Source organism: Columba livia, chromosome 2 (assembly GCF_036013475.1).
Source record: "Columba livia isolate bColLiv1 breed racing homer chromosome 2, bColLiv1.pat.W.v2, whole genome shotgun sequence".
Classification (NCBI taxonomy): domain Eukaryota; kingdom Metazoa; phylum Chordata; class Aves; order Columbiformes; family Columbidae; genus Columba; species Columba livia.
Genome location: NC_088603.1, coordinates 3,485,454 through 3,500,484, shown reverse-complemented (window position 1 = coordinate 3,500,484; position 15,031 = coordinate 3,485,454). Strand labels below are relative to the sequence as shown.

Genomic DNA, 15,031 nt, shown 5'->3' with positions numbered 1-15,031 from the left:
GGAATCTTCCCTCACCTGTGACATCAATCTTGAAGGTGAGTTTCTGGCCAGCAGCCTCGCAGGTGTACTCCCCAGCATCTTTCTTCTCCACCTGACCCACCACCAGACGACGCGATTTCCCCTCCGACTCCACCTTGAACTTCTTGCTTGAGGTGATCAGTTTCCCCTCCTTGTACCATTTCACATCGGTCTTCTCCTGGGCCACCTCGCAGCTCAGGGTGGCATTTTCTGATAGTGCAGCTTTCACCTCCTTCTTCACTTTGTCCTTGTTTGTAAACACAACTTCTGGCTCTGAAAAGAGAGAGAAACTCAGAGTGTCTCCAAAATATGGTGTTGTCCAATCTCTTTATCACAGCTTACAGGTAACATTGAAACCAAGACTCTGACTGGAGAATACACATCTACAACTATTGGTAGAACATTCAAACTACTTTGTAGTGAGCTTTTGGGTTTTGTTTTGTGTTTTGAGTGCAGACATTGGGCAGACAAGTCTACCATGCTTCACCATGACCCTGCTCTGAAACACACTGAGAATCAGCAGCTTTGCAGAGTTGTTCTGGTTGTACCAACATGTTGGGATGGAGATGTGCCATCAGTACTTTCCTCTTGAGGGCCCTGCTCCTACAGAGATGGGTAGATCCCAAAGTTTTTCAAGTATGGATCTCCCTGTACTAAAGATTTTCTAATGTTTTACGAAGATATTAATATACAATAATATTCATTTTTCTAAATGGTTTACAAATAGGAAAGCTGGGCCAAGGAATCTTCCCTCACCTGTGACATCAATCTTGAAGGTGAGTTTCTGGCCGGCAGCCTCGCAGGTGTACTCCCCAGCATCTTTCTTCTCCACCTGACCCACCACCAGACGACGCGACTTCCCCTCCGACTCCACCTTGAACTTCTTGCTCGAGGTGATCAGTTTCCCCTCCTTGTACCATTTCACATCGGTCTTCTCCTGGGCCACCTCGCAGCTCAGGGTGGCGTTTTCTGATAGTGCAGCTTTCACCTCCTTCTGCACCTTGTCTTTGTTGATAAAAGCATCTTCTGCCTCTGGAATTAAGGATATAGGGATGGATTTTAAAAATTAATCTTTCACACACGCCCCCATTCCCAAAAGCACACATCAGTCTTTGGATTGTGATGATGAATCTGGATTTCTCATTCACATTCCCTGCCAACCTGTCAACTGAATGTCAACATTTGAAATACATCAAGTGCCAGTGAAGGATTCCTTTACTGGTAGTCCAAGCCAGTTTATATAACCCTAGGCTGCTTTTATCTTCGCCACTATCATTCTCCAAAATCTGCAGAAAATAAGTTCTCATGTCCCACTTCCCAGCAGCACACCCATGGATGCAGACTGTAAGAAGTCCATTTGCTGTTGGAGTACAAGCATTAACTTGTCTGAATTACCCAAAAACTGCACTTTGCTTTGCCAGCCAAAGTAAAGATATTCTTGGGAAACAAACTTTATGAGCCTATTCTGTGTCTATATCCTTGTTTCCCAAATGTTCCAAAGATGTGTCATCCCAGAAGTGTTTTTCTCTATTGAATAAAAATACCCATGGTATTTGCTCAGCATTGACCATGCCAGAATGAATAAACAATGTAATATACGAACTCTCCAATTTGCTTTAAATTCATCAAGACCCAACAGAGGGATGTCAAGGTTTAATGCTTTTCTTGCTAATATCATGGAATAGAGACCTGGTTTCCTCAGCTTCTGCTTCTGACCTAAGTTCTAGTATTGCCTTTTAGCTGGCAGAGTCCATAACAAAAATGTTTCCTCCACAATAAAGATACACTTTATCTAAGGAAGGAGCATTCACAAGAGAATGCTTGTGCTCCAAAGATTTTCTCTGTCCTCTAGTTTCTCCTGCGATAATCAAATTCTCATTTTCTATCAGTGCATCTCCACCACATTCCCAGGTAAATTGATCTTCAGCCTGCTGTGGAAATCCACTGCATTCATAATTTGCCAAGAAGGGAGACAGGTCTATTAGTTGGAACATAACTGCATGAATAAACTAGTACAATTTAAATACTGGCTCTATTGCAGCCAGCTGAGATGGAATTTGCAAAACCACGTAAATTTTATCTCCTGCAGTTTTTTTCAGGATTTAAAACAGAGATACAGTAAATTATACTTACCTGTGATGATGATCTTGAAGGTGAGTTTCTGTCCGGCAGCCTCGCAGGTGTACTCCCCAGCATCTTTCTTCTCCACCTGACCCACCACCAGACGACGCGATTTCCCCTCCGACTCCACCTTGAACTTCTTGCTCGAGGTGATCAGTTTCCCCTCCTTGTACCATTTCACGTCGGTCTTCTCCTGGGCCACCTCACAGCTCAGGGTGGTGTTTTCTGATAGTGCAGCTTTCACCTCCTTCTTCACTTTGTCCTTGTTGATAAATGCATCTTCTGCTTCTGTAGGGTGAGAAAATCGATTTAAAACCCACACATCTGTTCAAGACCATCCAGAGTGTCCAAACCCAAACGAAAAATCCTTTTTATGGCAACTCCCACATCTCTATCAATTTGGAATGATCCCACTCACAGCAAAGATACAGTGAGGACACAGCCCTCTGTACAGCCTGAGGACAACACATCAGCCATTTCTGAGGAAAATGACACAATGCCTTAGTAGTTTAACTTATTTCCCATCTTGATAGATAAACATGAAATCTGACTTTTCTACCTTAATATAATGCACAAATAATCTCCCAATCACATCCACCACTGGGATTCATATGTGAACCTTGCCCATTCTAGGTACTTCTTGAGTACGCTTGTTCTCCTACTTCTTCCAGATCTCTTTTCTTTCACATCTGGGAGCTGGCCCTACCTTTATCCCTGTAAATCACAACAACAAACAAACTTTAATTTGTCCTTACTGTGACAACAGAAAACAACAAGGGCTGCTGAATGGGATTCATCTCATGGATGAAGACAAATAGCTATGGGCATCTGTGTGCCAGTGGGTGCACATAAGCTGGTGCCTGATCTCCCTCACTACTCAGTGAACATCTGGGCTAAACAGTCCCTGGATCCTGGAAAGGGATTCATTTTGCTCTGTAGTAAAGGAAACTCATGGAGCAATCTGTGTTGAGAGCAAACATCTCCCACCTGTGACGTTAAGCTTGAAGGTGAGTTTCTGTCCGGCAGCCTCGCAGGTGTACTCCCCAGCATCTTTCTTCTCCACCTGACCCACCACCAGACGACGCAATTTCCCCTCCGACTCCACCTTGAACTTCTTGCTTGAGGTGATCAGTTTCCCCTCCTTGTACCATTTCACATCGGTCTTCTCCTGGGCCACCTCGCAGCTCAGGGTGGCGTTTTCTGATAGTGCAGCTTTCACCTCCTTCTTCACTTTGTCCTTGTTGATAAATGCATCTTCTGCTTCTGGAATAGGGAAACATTAGGGAAAGAAATGTAAGATATAAATAGCTTGCAACAAGACAATTTTACATATATTTTGTGTAGGTGCTTTACAGGACCATTTCTTGTAAGCAACATTGTATCGCAATTCTTCTTATCACATAAGCAGGTGAGGCCACACCTGGAGTATTGTGTTCATTTCTGGGCCCCTCAGCTCAGGAAAGAGATTGAAGTGCTGGAGCGGGTCCAGAGAAGAGCAACAAGACTGGGGAAGGGACTTGAACACAAGACCTATGGGGAGAGGCTGAGGGAGCTGGGGTTGTTTAGTCTGGACAAGAGGAGGCTTAGAGGTGAGCTCAGCACTCTCTAGAACTACCTGAAGGGCAGTTGTAGCCAGGTGGGGATTGGTCTCTTCTCCCAGGCAGTCAGCAATAGGACAAGGGGGCATGGGCTTCAACTCTGCCAGGGGAAATTTAGGCTGGAGATTAGAAAGCAATTCTCTGCAGAGAGAGTGGTCAGGCATTGGAATGGCTGCCCAGGGAGGTGCTGGACTCACCGTCCTGGAGGTTTTTAAACTGAGATTGGACATGGCACTTAGTGCCATGATCTAGTCAATGGACTGGAGTTGGACCAAGGGGTGGACTCGATGATCTCTGAGGTCTTTTCCAACCCAGTCAATTCTGTGATTCTGCGATAAAATATTACACCCTCAAAACACAGTCCATATAACTATCATACCTCTCTGACTAGAATTCACAAGTAGATTGACGATCTCATTTAAAATTTTCAGATTTCTTATAATGAAGACAAAGATAAATGTCCCCCTTTATGTCTTTATGATATTACTACACACCTCACTTGGAACTAGCCAAATGTAGTACAACCATGAACTACCACCTTCACTATCACATCATTTCCAGGAATTTACCAGCATCTCTGTATTTTGGATTAAAACTGGGTGTTTTTCAGACAATATCTTGGAATTCAACCCCAAAGAAGTGACAAACATACAGTTCCTAACATGGAAAAGTACTTGCCCTACATTATAAATAAAACTGGCCTATAAAATTTGAAGTAAACTATTATTTCCTCTAAAATCTCTAGTTTTTCAGAAAACTGGCAACAAGGAATCTTGTCTTAACACAAGCAATAAGAATGAAGTGTTTGAAATCATTTTCTTCCACAGTACCACTAAATCTTCCAGCTAAACAAGTGGAGTTGGCATCAAAAAGATATAATGTGCAATAAATAGTTTGTTAGGTATACAAAAAGATTCAGTTGTCACCTTGGTAAGTAGGACTGACTGATAAATTACATCTTTTACTGTTTAATGATTGTTTTACTGGTTCTCCTTGTCATCAGCAACTGGTGTAGTCACGGTTGGCTTTTGTATTAGTGTACATCTCATACAATCATAGAATGTCATGAGCTGGAAGGGACCCACAAGGATCATCGAGTCCAATTCATGTCTCTCATTTGAGATGTAGGAGGACAAACAGATCCTAAACAAATGAGCTGCCACACTTTTTTTTTCCACTGATTTACCCTAAGAAATGCCTGTACAAGAAGTCTGGTATGGCTACGTGATCGATGTCACATAGCAACAACTGTCCAGAATTTAGCACAGGTGGCCTATACCTATTTGGTTCCGAGGTATGTGTTTGAGTGCTGAAGTCCATGATTTCACTGCTACAGAAGCATATGCTCCAAAGATAAATGTTGGAATAGCAAGAGTATGGGGTTGACATTGCCCTAAGTTACATAGAATCATAGAATGGGTTTGGTTGGAAGGGACGAGCAAAGCTCATCCAGTGCCACCCCTGCCATGAGCAGGGACATCTTCACCAGCTCAGGTTGCTCAGAGCCCCATCCAGCCTGGCCTGGGATGTCTCCAGGGATGGTTCATCCACCATCTCTCTGGCCAACCTGGGCCAGGCTCTCACCATCCTCAGTGTCAACAATTCCTTCCTCATGTCCAGCCTGAATCTCCCCTCTTTTATTTTAAAACCATCACCCCTTTTCCTGTCATAGCAGGCCCTGCTAAAATACTTCCACTCAGCTTCAGACACCCAGGTTACCTGGTTAAAGTGACCTGGGAGGCTCTTGGTTCTCCCTGGCAGTCGTGGTGAACCCCTTCCATAACCTGTACTACTGCCTTCCTACCCCCAGCTACCCTCATCACCCTCCTTGTGCTATCTACTCCTCCTTGATGACTTTCTCGTCTGCATTCCATCTCTGTCATGTCTGTACTCCGAGTGGCAGCAGCTGCCTGGGAGGGTGAGGACTTAGGGGTAAGTTCGGGTCAAGTTCCTACACTGCTGACCGTGGCACTACATGCAATCCTGGGAGCCACATCACAGGCTTGTCATCAATATTGCACAGTCCATGGAAAGAGAGAGGACTTATGAAGCAGGAACCCAGCTTACATGCTCTAAATTCGAGCTCCTCTGTTTATATTGGCTGTAGAAGGGGTGTAACAAGGTGTCTTTGTCATTAAGGTGACGTTAATGAGGCCTGTGCTGGGTTGTACCGAACTCCTCAAAGGCACAAGTCAGCCCACTGCAGATTAAGCAGCATTTTGATATCTAAAAGAGCTCCAGCACACACACTGTGGTTTGCATTCAAAACTGGTTGCAGAAATATAAATATTTCAACTTTCAGCTACAACTTGGACTGTGAATATACAGGATGCACTTAGCAAATGAGTCACAAACCGGTCATTGTCAATGGGTGCTGTATTTAAAATTTCAAGTTGACAGGGCAGGAATATTCCAGACGGGTTAGTCCTTGTTCTCTGCATTCTTTCCATTTAATACAAACCATTTTTACAGTGATAGGAAATGTGACTAAAACTTTTAATCAACTTATTAAGCGATTTGCACTTGCCAGTAATTTGCCTTAGAAGATTGTTTTAAAGTTAAATAAGTATTCACTGCAGATGACATTTCCAGCCTCAGCTGAAACTGGTTAGCGAAGTTCCACTGAAACTCAGAAAAATAATTTTCAGCATATGGAGCTTTCACCAGCTTCAAATAAGGATTTCACTGTACACTATGAATCTTCAGATGATGATATTTCAGAACCAGCTCTTTCGGCTACACAACTCGCACAGTCCCTAAGTGTGCAGCACCTGCTTCTTTTTATGTTAAGCCAAAAAAGTTATATCTGCATCCCAAAACTCAACACTGAGCATCTAACCTTTAAGCCATCCATAAATAGGGAAGGTTTTGTGACACCAGTGGAGCCCTGGAGTACAGGAACCCTGAAAAGCTTTCCGAGTGCAATGGTAAGAGGATAAATTAAGACCCAGAAAGCCACTGCGCTTTGGGATAATCTGGTCAGATGAGGATTTCTGCAGCAGAGCCAACCACTCCGAGTACTCATAATCCCTCCTGACTTTCACACTAGATCGTTTTCCAGTGAGTGTTGGACTTGCACGTCGTGTTACAGTCGTACACACGAGAAATACAGCAACGGTATCCAGGCAGAGCCCTCTCCGCTTGCGACAGAGGGGGAGAGGTGTTACATTACCCTGCGCTGCCATGAAGTCATCCCATTTGAAAGAGAACCGAAAACCTTTGGTTTCTGAGGCAGATGGCTAAGAATAGCCCTCAGCCAGAGAAATTCAAGGGTAAAAGCACTAAATTTCCATGTTTTCTGGCTACACCTCTGAAGTAATGTATAATATGGTTTCAGCAACTTGGTTTAATACCAATCTGTGCCGTGGTTTTTATATCCATATCCGCCTTGTGTTTTCTCTGAAAGATGGCTCTAAAATCTAGCCTTACTGTAACCCATCCTTCACTGAAAACAGCAGTTCCCTGAGCCAAAAGCACGAGATATGCAATTCATGAAAAACAGCCAAAGTGCCCCAACACATCCCCTGTGTACTCCACAAAGAGTGGGGACACATAACAGCGGGTGGTTCACAACATCTGCAATGGGGAGCAGCAAAGCTTTACGCTGTAGTAGCAGCTGTATATGGCACATAGAAGAAAGAGGCAAAAGGGTGCCCCAGGATAGCAGGAAAGCACTAAAAACTGCAACATTTACAAAGGAACAGCACACAAGATATGCCCTGTAAGAACTTAGAATCATAGAATCATTTAGGTTGGAAAAGACTTTTAAGATCATCAAGTCCAGCCTTTAACCCAACGCTGTCACTAAACCATGTCCCTAAACACCTCATCTATGTGTCTTTTAAACTGCTTCAGGGATGGTGACTCCACCACTTCCCTCGGCAGCCTGTTCCAATGCCTGACAACTCTTCTGGTAATGAATTTTTCCCCATATCCAATCTAGACTTTCAGGTCTCCACCATGGTTGTGAGCAGGAAAGTCAATAAACTCCCAGCACAGTTACTCTTCTACATAGCTGATAAAACGCCAGACTTCTGCCAGCATCATGGTCTCAGTGTATTTGATGTCATAACAGATTAGAAAATAGATTCCCCGTTCTGGTCAGCTCAGAAAATGAGACAAGTGTAACATTAACAGAGAGGCATTTGGCTGCAAAGACAGCAGAGTTTTATGGATAAAAACCAAACTCCTTCTTATCATTCGATGCAGTAATGATCACTCAGAATGTAGCCAACGTGTTCATGGTTTCCTGGAGCCTGAGATGAAATTTGCTGGACCTCTTGCAAAATATACTGAGACTAAAGAAATATCTAGTGTAATCCGAGTGAAAGAATGGCCTCGGTATTTAATTCCCAGACTCCAAACTATGTTGTTAAGGAGAAAAATGCAAATATAAATAAACATTCCTGGACTCATGCCTGTCATTGCAGATGTAGAATTCATAATGAAGAGTCATCACCTTTGGGTCCAGCAGGTCACAGATATGTGCAAAGCAACTTAACCAAAATTTTTAGGACAATATGTTACCACTCACTCCCAAACCTTCTCAATGCAGCAACAACAAAGTAGGGATCTTGTAAATGCTACTGTTTAAATATTGCTTGGTAGGCAAGGATTTGCACCACTTTGTATAGCTTTACAGATAACAATTGGGCATCCAGTGAAAGATAAGCAAAGTGGCAGGGGAAGAGCTGGATGAAAGGCTGTTAAATACAACGGATAATTCAAGTTCCACTCATCTGTATCCATTGGTTTTCATTGTGTATAAAGTTTCATGGTGCTTGGAGTTATGAGGCTGTGTTCACACATGTGTTTGTGCAGCCAGACCTGTGGAATAACTGAAGTAATTCTATGGTTTCAGAGTGAGGACATGTAGAGGAATGATGAAATGAAGAGGGAAGAAAACAGAGACTTTTGTGAAAGACTAGCAAGAAGAAGAGGAGGAAGAGCAATACTAATGATCAAATCGCAAGAGGTCCTTTAGCACAGTGCCTGCTAATGAAAACTCTTCATTCATAATCTGAGCCTGAGGACACTTAGGGGGAGTTGAGGAGCTGATATCAGGAGCTGATATTAGGTGCAGATATCTACTGCACCTAATCAGTAGATCTGCACAGTCCCACACAGCCTCACTGAAATGGTAGCTCAGACCAACATCAGAAAGTACTTTAACAGCATTTCTAATATTTTGACAGGTACAAAGAAAAGGCAACGGAATATAAACTGGACTGTCTCACCTGTGACATCAATCTTGAAGGTGAGTTTCTGGCCGGCAGCCTCGCAGGTGTACTCCCCAGCATCTTTCTTCTCCACCTGACCCACCACCAGACGACGCGATTTCCCCTCTGACTCCACCTTGATCTTCTTGCTCGAGGTGATCAGTTTCCCCTCCTTGTACCATTTCACATCGGTCTTCTCCTGGGCCACCTCGCAGCTCAGGGTGACATCTTCTGATAGTGCAGCTTTCACCTCCTTCTTCACTTTGTCCTTGTTTGTAAACACAACTTCTGGCTCTGAAAAGAGAGAGAAACTCTGAGTGTCTCCAAAATACGGTGTTGTCCAATCTCTTTATCACAGCTTACAGGTAACATTGAAACCAAGACTCTGACTGGAGAATACACATCTACAACTATTGGTAGAACATTCAAACCACTTTGTGGTGAGCTTTTGGGTTTTGTTTTGTGTTTTGAGTGCAGACATTGGGCAGACAAGTCTACCATGCTTCACCATGACCCTGCTCTGAAACGCACTGAGAATCAGCAGCTTTGCAGAGTTGTTCTGGTTGTACCAACATGTTGGGATGGAGATGTGCCATCAGTACTTTCCTCTTGAGGGCCCTGTTCCTACAGAGATGGGTAGATCCCAAAGTTTTTCAAGTATGGAGCTCCCTGTCTTAAAGATTTTCTAATGTTTTACGAAGATATTAATATACAATAATATTCATTTTTCTAAATGGTCTACAAATAGGAAAGCTGGGCCAAGGAATCTTCCCTCACCTATGACATCAATCTTGAAGGTGAGTTTCTGGCCGGCAGCCTCGCAGGTGTACTCCCCAGCATCTTTCTTCTCCACCTGACCCACCACCAGACGACGCGATTTCCCCTCCGACTCCACCTTGAACTTCTTGCTCGAGGTGATCAGTTTCCCCTCCTTGTACCATTTCACATCAGTCTTCTCCTGGGCCACCTCGCAGCTCAGGGTGGCGTTTTCTGATAGTGCAGCTTTCACCTCCTTCTTCACTTTGTCCTTGTTGATAAATGCATCTTCTGCTTCTGTAGGGTGGGAAAATCGATTTTAAACCCACACATATTTTCACACCATCCAGAGTGTCCAAACCTAAATGAAAAATCCTTTTTATAACAACTGCCACATCTCTATCAATTTGGAATGATCCCACTCACAGCAAAGATACAGTGAGGACACAGCCCTTTGTACAGCCTGAGGACAGCACATTAACCACTTCTGAGCCAAACAACAGAATGTCTCAGGAAACCATTTTCTTCCCATCGCCACAAGAAATTTTACTTTTTGTTCCTTAACGTAATGGACAAATAATCTCCCAATCATATTCTCCAATGGGATCCATATGTAAACCTTGCCCATTTTAGGTACTTCTTGAGCAGATCTGTTCTCCTACTTCTTCGAGACCTATTTTCTTTCACATCTGGGAGCTGGATCTACCTTTATCTCTATAAATCGCAAAACCATAAGGAAAGTTTTTTATTTTTTATTTACTGAGAAAGCAGAAAGCAAGGAGCTCTGAATGGGATTCACCTCACAGATGAAGACAACAAATTTTAGGCATCTGAGTGGCAGATACAGAAAAGTTGGTCACCTAATCACCCTCACTACTCAATGAACATCTGGGCTACGCAGTCCCTGGAGAGGGATTCATTTTGCTCTGTAGTAAAGGGAAATCAGGGACCACTCTGTGATGAGAACTGATGTGTCTCACCTGTGACAATGATCTTGAAGGTGAGTTTCTGTCCGGCAGCCTCGCAGGTGTACTCCCCAGCATCTTTCTTCTCCACCTGACCCACCACCAGACGACGTGATTTCCCCTCCGACTCCACCTTGAACTTCTTGCTTGAGGTGATCAGTTTCCCCTCCTTGTACCATTTCACATCAGTCTTCTCCTGGGCCACCTCGCAGCTTAGGGTGGCATTTTGAGTCAGTACAGCCTTAACCTCCTTTTGTACCTTGTCCTTGTTTGTAAACACATCTTCGGTCTCTGTAAGAAAGCCACAACAGTCACACATAGCTTTTTGCAATTCTCTTCTCCAGTGCTTAATCAAATTTTCTCTATTTCACTATATTTTCCCCTGACAGGAGGTATCATGATGGTCCATTAAGGCAGGACAACACCTTCATCTCTGCTTTGCTGGTAGGAGGTGAATAAATGTATGGGAAATCTGGGATAAATTATCAAAACTCACTATTTGAGCACAGATTTGAACATGGGACTTAGAGCATGAGCATTCACTGCCTGGTCCCTCCTCCCTCTTCTTTCTTTTTCTCTTTCTATGCCTCTCCAAGCTTCCAGTGAATCCAAAGGGAACAGCCCTCTTATCCTAATATACAGGAACATTCGCACTTTTGCTGCCTATTTGGGCCACTCAAATTCAGCCATTCTCCACCTAAACAGAGCTCTTCAAACACCTCCCCTTTCCTTTCTTTTTTTTTTTTTTTTAAAATCTATTTTTATCCTATTTTTATCTATTTTTATCCTATATTTTTAATCTACCTCTGCTATGGCCTCACACTGTGATTATGCAGTTTTTCTGCAGACAGACCAGGTGAGAGGTGCAGAAGTTATCATCCTTGCACATCATTGTTTTTTTTGTGGTTACAAGTCATGGATCCAACAGTGTGTGTATAAAATGTTGATATGACAATTAACTAAAAATCAAGTCTTGTGGCTCAAATATTTCACCCCAGAGAGGTTGTGAGATGGTCCTCAAAATGGAATATTCCTTTATCTTTGACATTTCTAGCATTTTCTCACCTCTGACTTTGACTTGGAATGTGGTTCTGTCGTCCTTGGTTTCACAGGTATAGCTCCCTTGGTCTTGCTGTGTCACCTTCTTGATGATGAGCTTGCGGTGCGTCCCCTGGGAGACGATTGTTGTCCTCTGGTCCTGCTTCACCTCAGTTTGATCCTTCTTCCATACCACAGCTCCACTCACAGCTGACACCTCACAGACGAGCTCGAGGTTTTCAGAAGGCCTGACTGATATTTCTGGAGTCATTTTGGGCTTGTTGACAAAAGTAACAGCTTCATCTGGAAAGAGAAAAGGAGAAAACAGCTTATGCCTTCATGCAGGCTTATCAGCACAAAGTTAAGACACAGTAGTTACCAATCATTATTTCATTGCTAGTCTCATTGGGTAATCAATTTTCAACTCTGGAGGTGTAATGTATATATTTCTGCATGGTATTATTGCAACCTAATTATGACAGAGTGTTAACAGTTATGGCAATAAACTGTGGTGATGAGCCAGACAAGTTTCTCCTGAGCTACAGCAATGTTATCTCTACCAGGAAACACATTGTCCAAGTTTTAAATCTTCCAGAGAGTTAGTACATCCTGGTCTCCGGTTTGAGAGTTTGGTATTGATGAATCCTTTACGCTGTATCAGGTCTACAGTGTGCTATTAATACTAGCCTTATGAAGTTCTAGATAGACAGGGATCTATGCATACCTGGATCCATAACCAGAATCCACCTAAGTGATGTGCATCCATTTTCTGCCTCCCTTTCGAAAGTCAAACATGAAAGGCACTGCAGAGCACGGACGCAGCGGTTTCCATTACCAAGCCATGAGCAGAACCTGGCCCAACATCACGAGACCGTAAAACCTGATGTGTGCTTTAATTCACAGCTCCTGACTCAACACACACATGAATGTTGGTGCCCAGCTTTCTGATAGGTGGTGCAAACCTCTCTTATCCTCAGATAATTGCTCTCAGTTACAGTGCAATCACATTCATCTCAAGCTCTCAGTTTGATTTCAAAGATCTAAAGATCTAAAAGGATCTAGAGATCTTTGAAATCAAGCTGAGATGCCTTCCAGTTGCTGGGGCTTTAGTCCTCACTCCTTTTTTCTGATTTCAAGCAAGCTCTAGGGAACACATATTGACACCAGAGACCCCAAACAGCTTTGAAAATACTCAAGAAATCTCAGAAACTCTTGTTGGAAGTGATGAGGGGTCTTCTATTACATGTTTCTGAGCCCATTCCTGCAGCACCATGTTCACATGATCAGTCCCACTGGACTAATTCTTTCCCAGATCAAATCAGGGTAGAACCACAGAATCATATTGGTAGGAAGAGACCATCAGGATCATTGAGCCCAAGCTTTGACCTAACACTGGCACTAAAACATGTCCCTAAGAGCCTCATCTACAATACAGAGGGGATAATCTCATTGATAAGATATTCTCCATCTTCTAGAGTAGCTCAAGTAGCAGAGGTTCCTCCTTCAATACCTCAGCTCAATCTCTGCTGACTGCACAGGCTGGTGGCCACACTATGTATGTCATATATGCAGCAACAATACAGCATTTTTATCAACTCGGGGGTTTTGCAAGTGTATTTGTAAAGGTAAAAACAAAGACAACTAATTAAATGGAGACAGGCACCTTGCATGTAAAATGTGAGCAAACCTACCTGACACACCCTGTCCCTAAGCTAATGAGCAATATTTGATGAGCATGTCAGGTATTTCATACCCTCCATTCCACTAAGCCAGTCCTTGCCCAAAGAACAAGCTGATGGCTGCCAGTTATAATCAACCTTAGCTTAGTATTGCATTTCTTTTAGCAGCAACTGTTGCTTTCAGTCACCAAGTATCCCAAGGACAATTGCTATGCTACAGCCATGCCAAGCATGTCTGTGGCACCAGAAAACAAATATTTCATTTAAAATTGTAATAGTTAGTACTGATCTATTTTTAAAAAATTACATGACCAAGGAAGAATAGTCCCTCCAGAGCTCTGCAGTTCAGGATTATTGAGGACACTCATAGGTGGGTCAGGTGCTGATCTCTTGTCTCTGTTGACCAATGATGGAACTTAAGGGAATGGCAAGAAGATGTGCCAGGGGAGGTTTAGGTTGTACATTGGGAAAAGTTTCTTCACCCAGAGGTGCTGGACACTGAACAGGCTCCCCAGGGAGGTGTCACAGCCCCAACCTGACGGTGTTCAAGAAGAGACTGGACAATGCTCTCAGACACGTGATGTGAATTTTGGAGATGCCAGCAGTTGAACTCAATGATCCTTGTGGGTCCGTTCCAACTCAAGATGTTTTATGATTCTACCATAAAGACAGATTACTTCCCTGCCCTGTGACCGTCCCCTGACTGTGCAGTGATTCTTAACGCTCTGGAAGCTTTACAGTGACATGTGAAACAAGGTGGAAGTTGCCCTAGCTAAAGTTTTGTTCACTAGCTGTAACTCAATCATTTTTCATCAAAATGTTTGTGGAGAAACACAGTTACTTAGCAGATTCCTTTATCTGAACCATGTGATGTTTTGTCATAAGAGTTACAGGAGAGATTCACCTAAGCTACAAGTAGTCATCAAAAAGTCAGGTATCCTATCTCAGGTAATCAGGCTTCCTCTGTACTTGATGTTCAGACAAAGACAGCTCCAGAAAACTTTTTAAATCCATCTTAGATGTCTCCCATCAGACAATAAATTACCTTTTGGAAGGTACCTTTCACTCTGCATCAATCAGATTGGATAGAGCTGCATTGGCTCTTTTAGGCCAGCCTTTCAATGGGCAAAGTCAGGGCCTTAAGAATTACACTCAAAATGAAACTGTGTAATGTTTGATTCTGAACCAAAGAGAACTGGAGGCAGGATGCAGAGTGAACACCTGAGCAAATATCGGTTGCAAACTGGAAACAATCCCTCTAGCTCAGTAAACCCTGTATACAATCCCTCAAGACCAGTGCTGTGTTAGATTTATCAGCTATGATGAGTTTTTCATTATCTGATGAGCAACATCATAGAAACATGCACGTACTCTTACAGGTGACAGTCAGTTGTTACTTCTCTTAAATTGCATTGCACTGCAGCATGTGGACACACCATCAGAAGCTTTCAGCAGAGCTTCGATTTGTAACTTAGGACTGGGTTAAAAATTAGGCTCTACACATAAGCCAGAAAACCACTTTTAGGAGTAAGGTTCCCACCGGGCTATGCAAATCGAATCAGTTGAATTTCACAGATATTGAATTTCAGAGATAAATTCCTGTGTCATTTTATACTCTGGCTCCATCCTAGACTGGA

At 43.1% G+C, this 15,031-nt stretch overlaps 1 protein-coding gene across 22 annotated transcripts in view; it reads right to left on the bottom strand.

Moving 5' to 3' along the window:
* The window catches only part of OBSCN (obscurin, cytoskeletal calmodulin and titin-interacting RhoGEF), a 201,708-nt gene that overhangs the window by 152,572 nt on the left and 34,105 nt on the right, over positions 1 to 15,031 (bottom strand). For 21 of the 22 annotated variants that reach the window (XM_065050238.1, XM_065050230.1, XM_065050231.1 and 18 more), the window contains exons 9-16: positions 11,743 to 12,018; positions 10,693 to 10,968; positions 9,734 to 10,009; positions 8,975 to 9,250; positions 3,127 to 3,402; positions 2,152 to 2,427; positions 775 to 1,050; positions 16 to 291 (exon numbers count right to left, since the gene is read on the bottom strand). In XM_065050238.1, coding sequence (XP_064906310.1) covers positions 16 to 291; positions 775 to 1,050; positions 2,152 to 2,427; positions 3,127 to 3,402; positions 8,975 to 9,250; positions 9,734 to 10,009; positions 10,693 to 10,968; positions 11,743 to 12,018 — 2,208 coding nt within the window. The remainder of the gene's footprint in view (positions 1 to 15; positions 292 to 774; positions 1,051 to 2,151; positions 2,428 to 3,126; positions 3,403 to 8,974; positions 9,251 to 9,733; positions 10,010 to 10,692; positions 10,969 to 11,742; positions 12,019 to 15,031) is intronic. The other variant, XM_065050239.1, reaches the window with a different exon arrangement.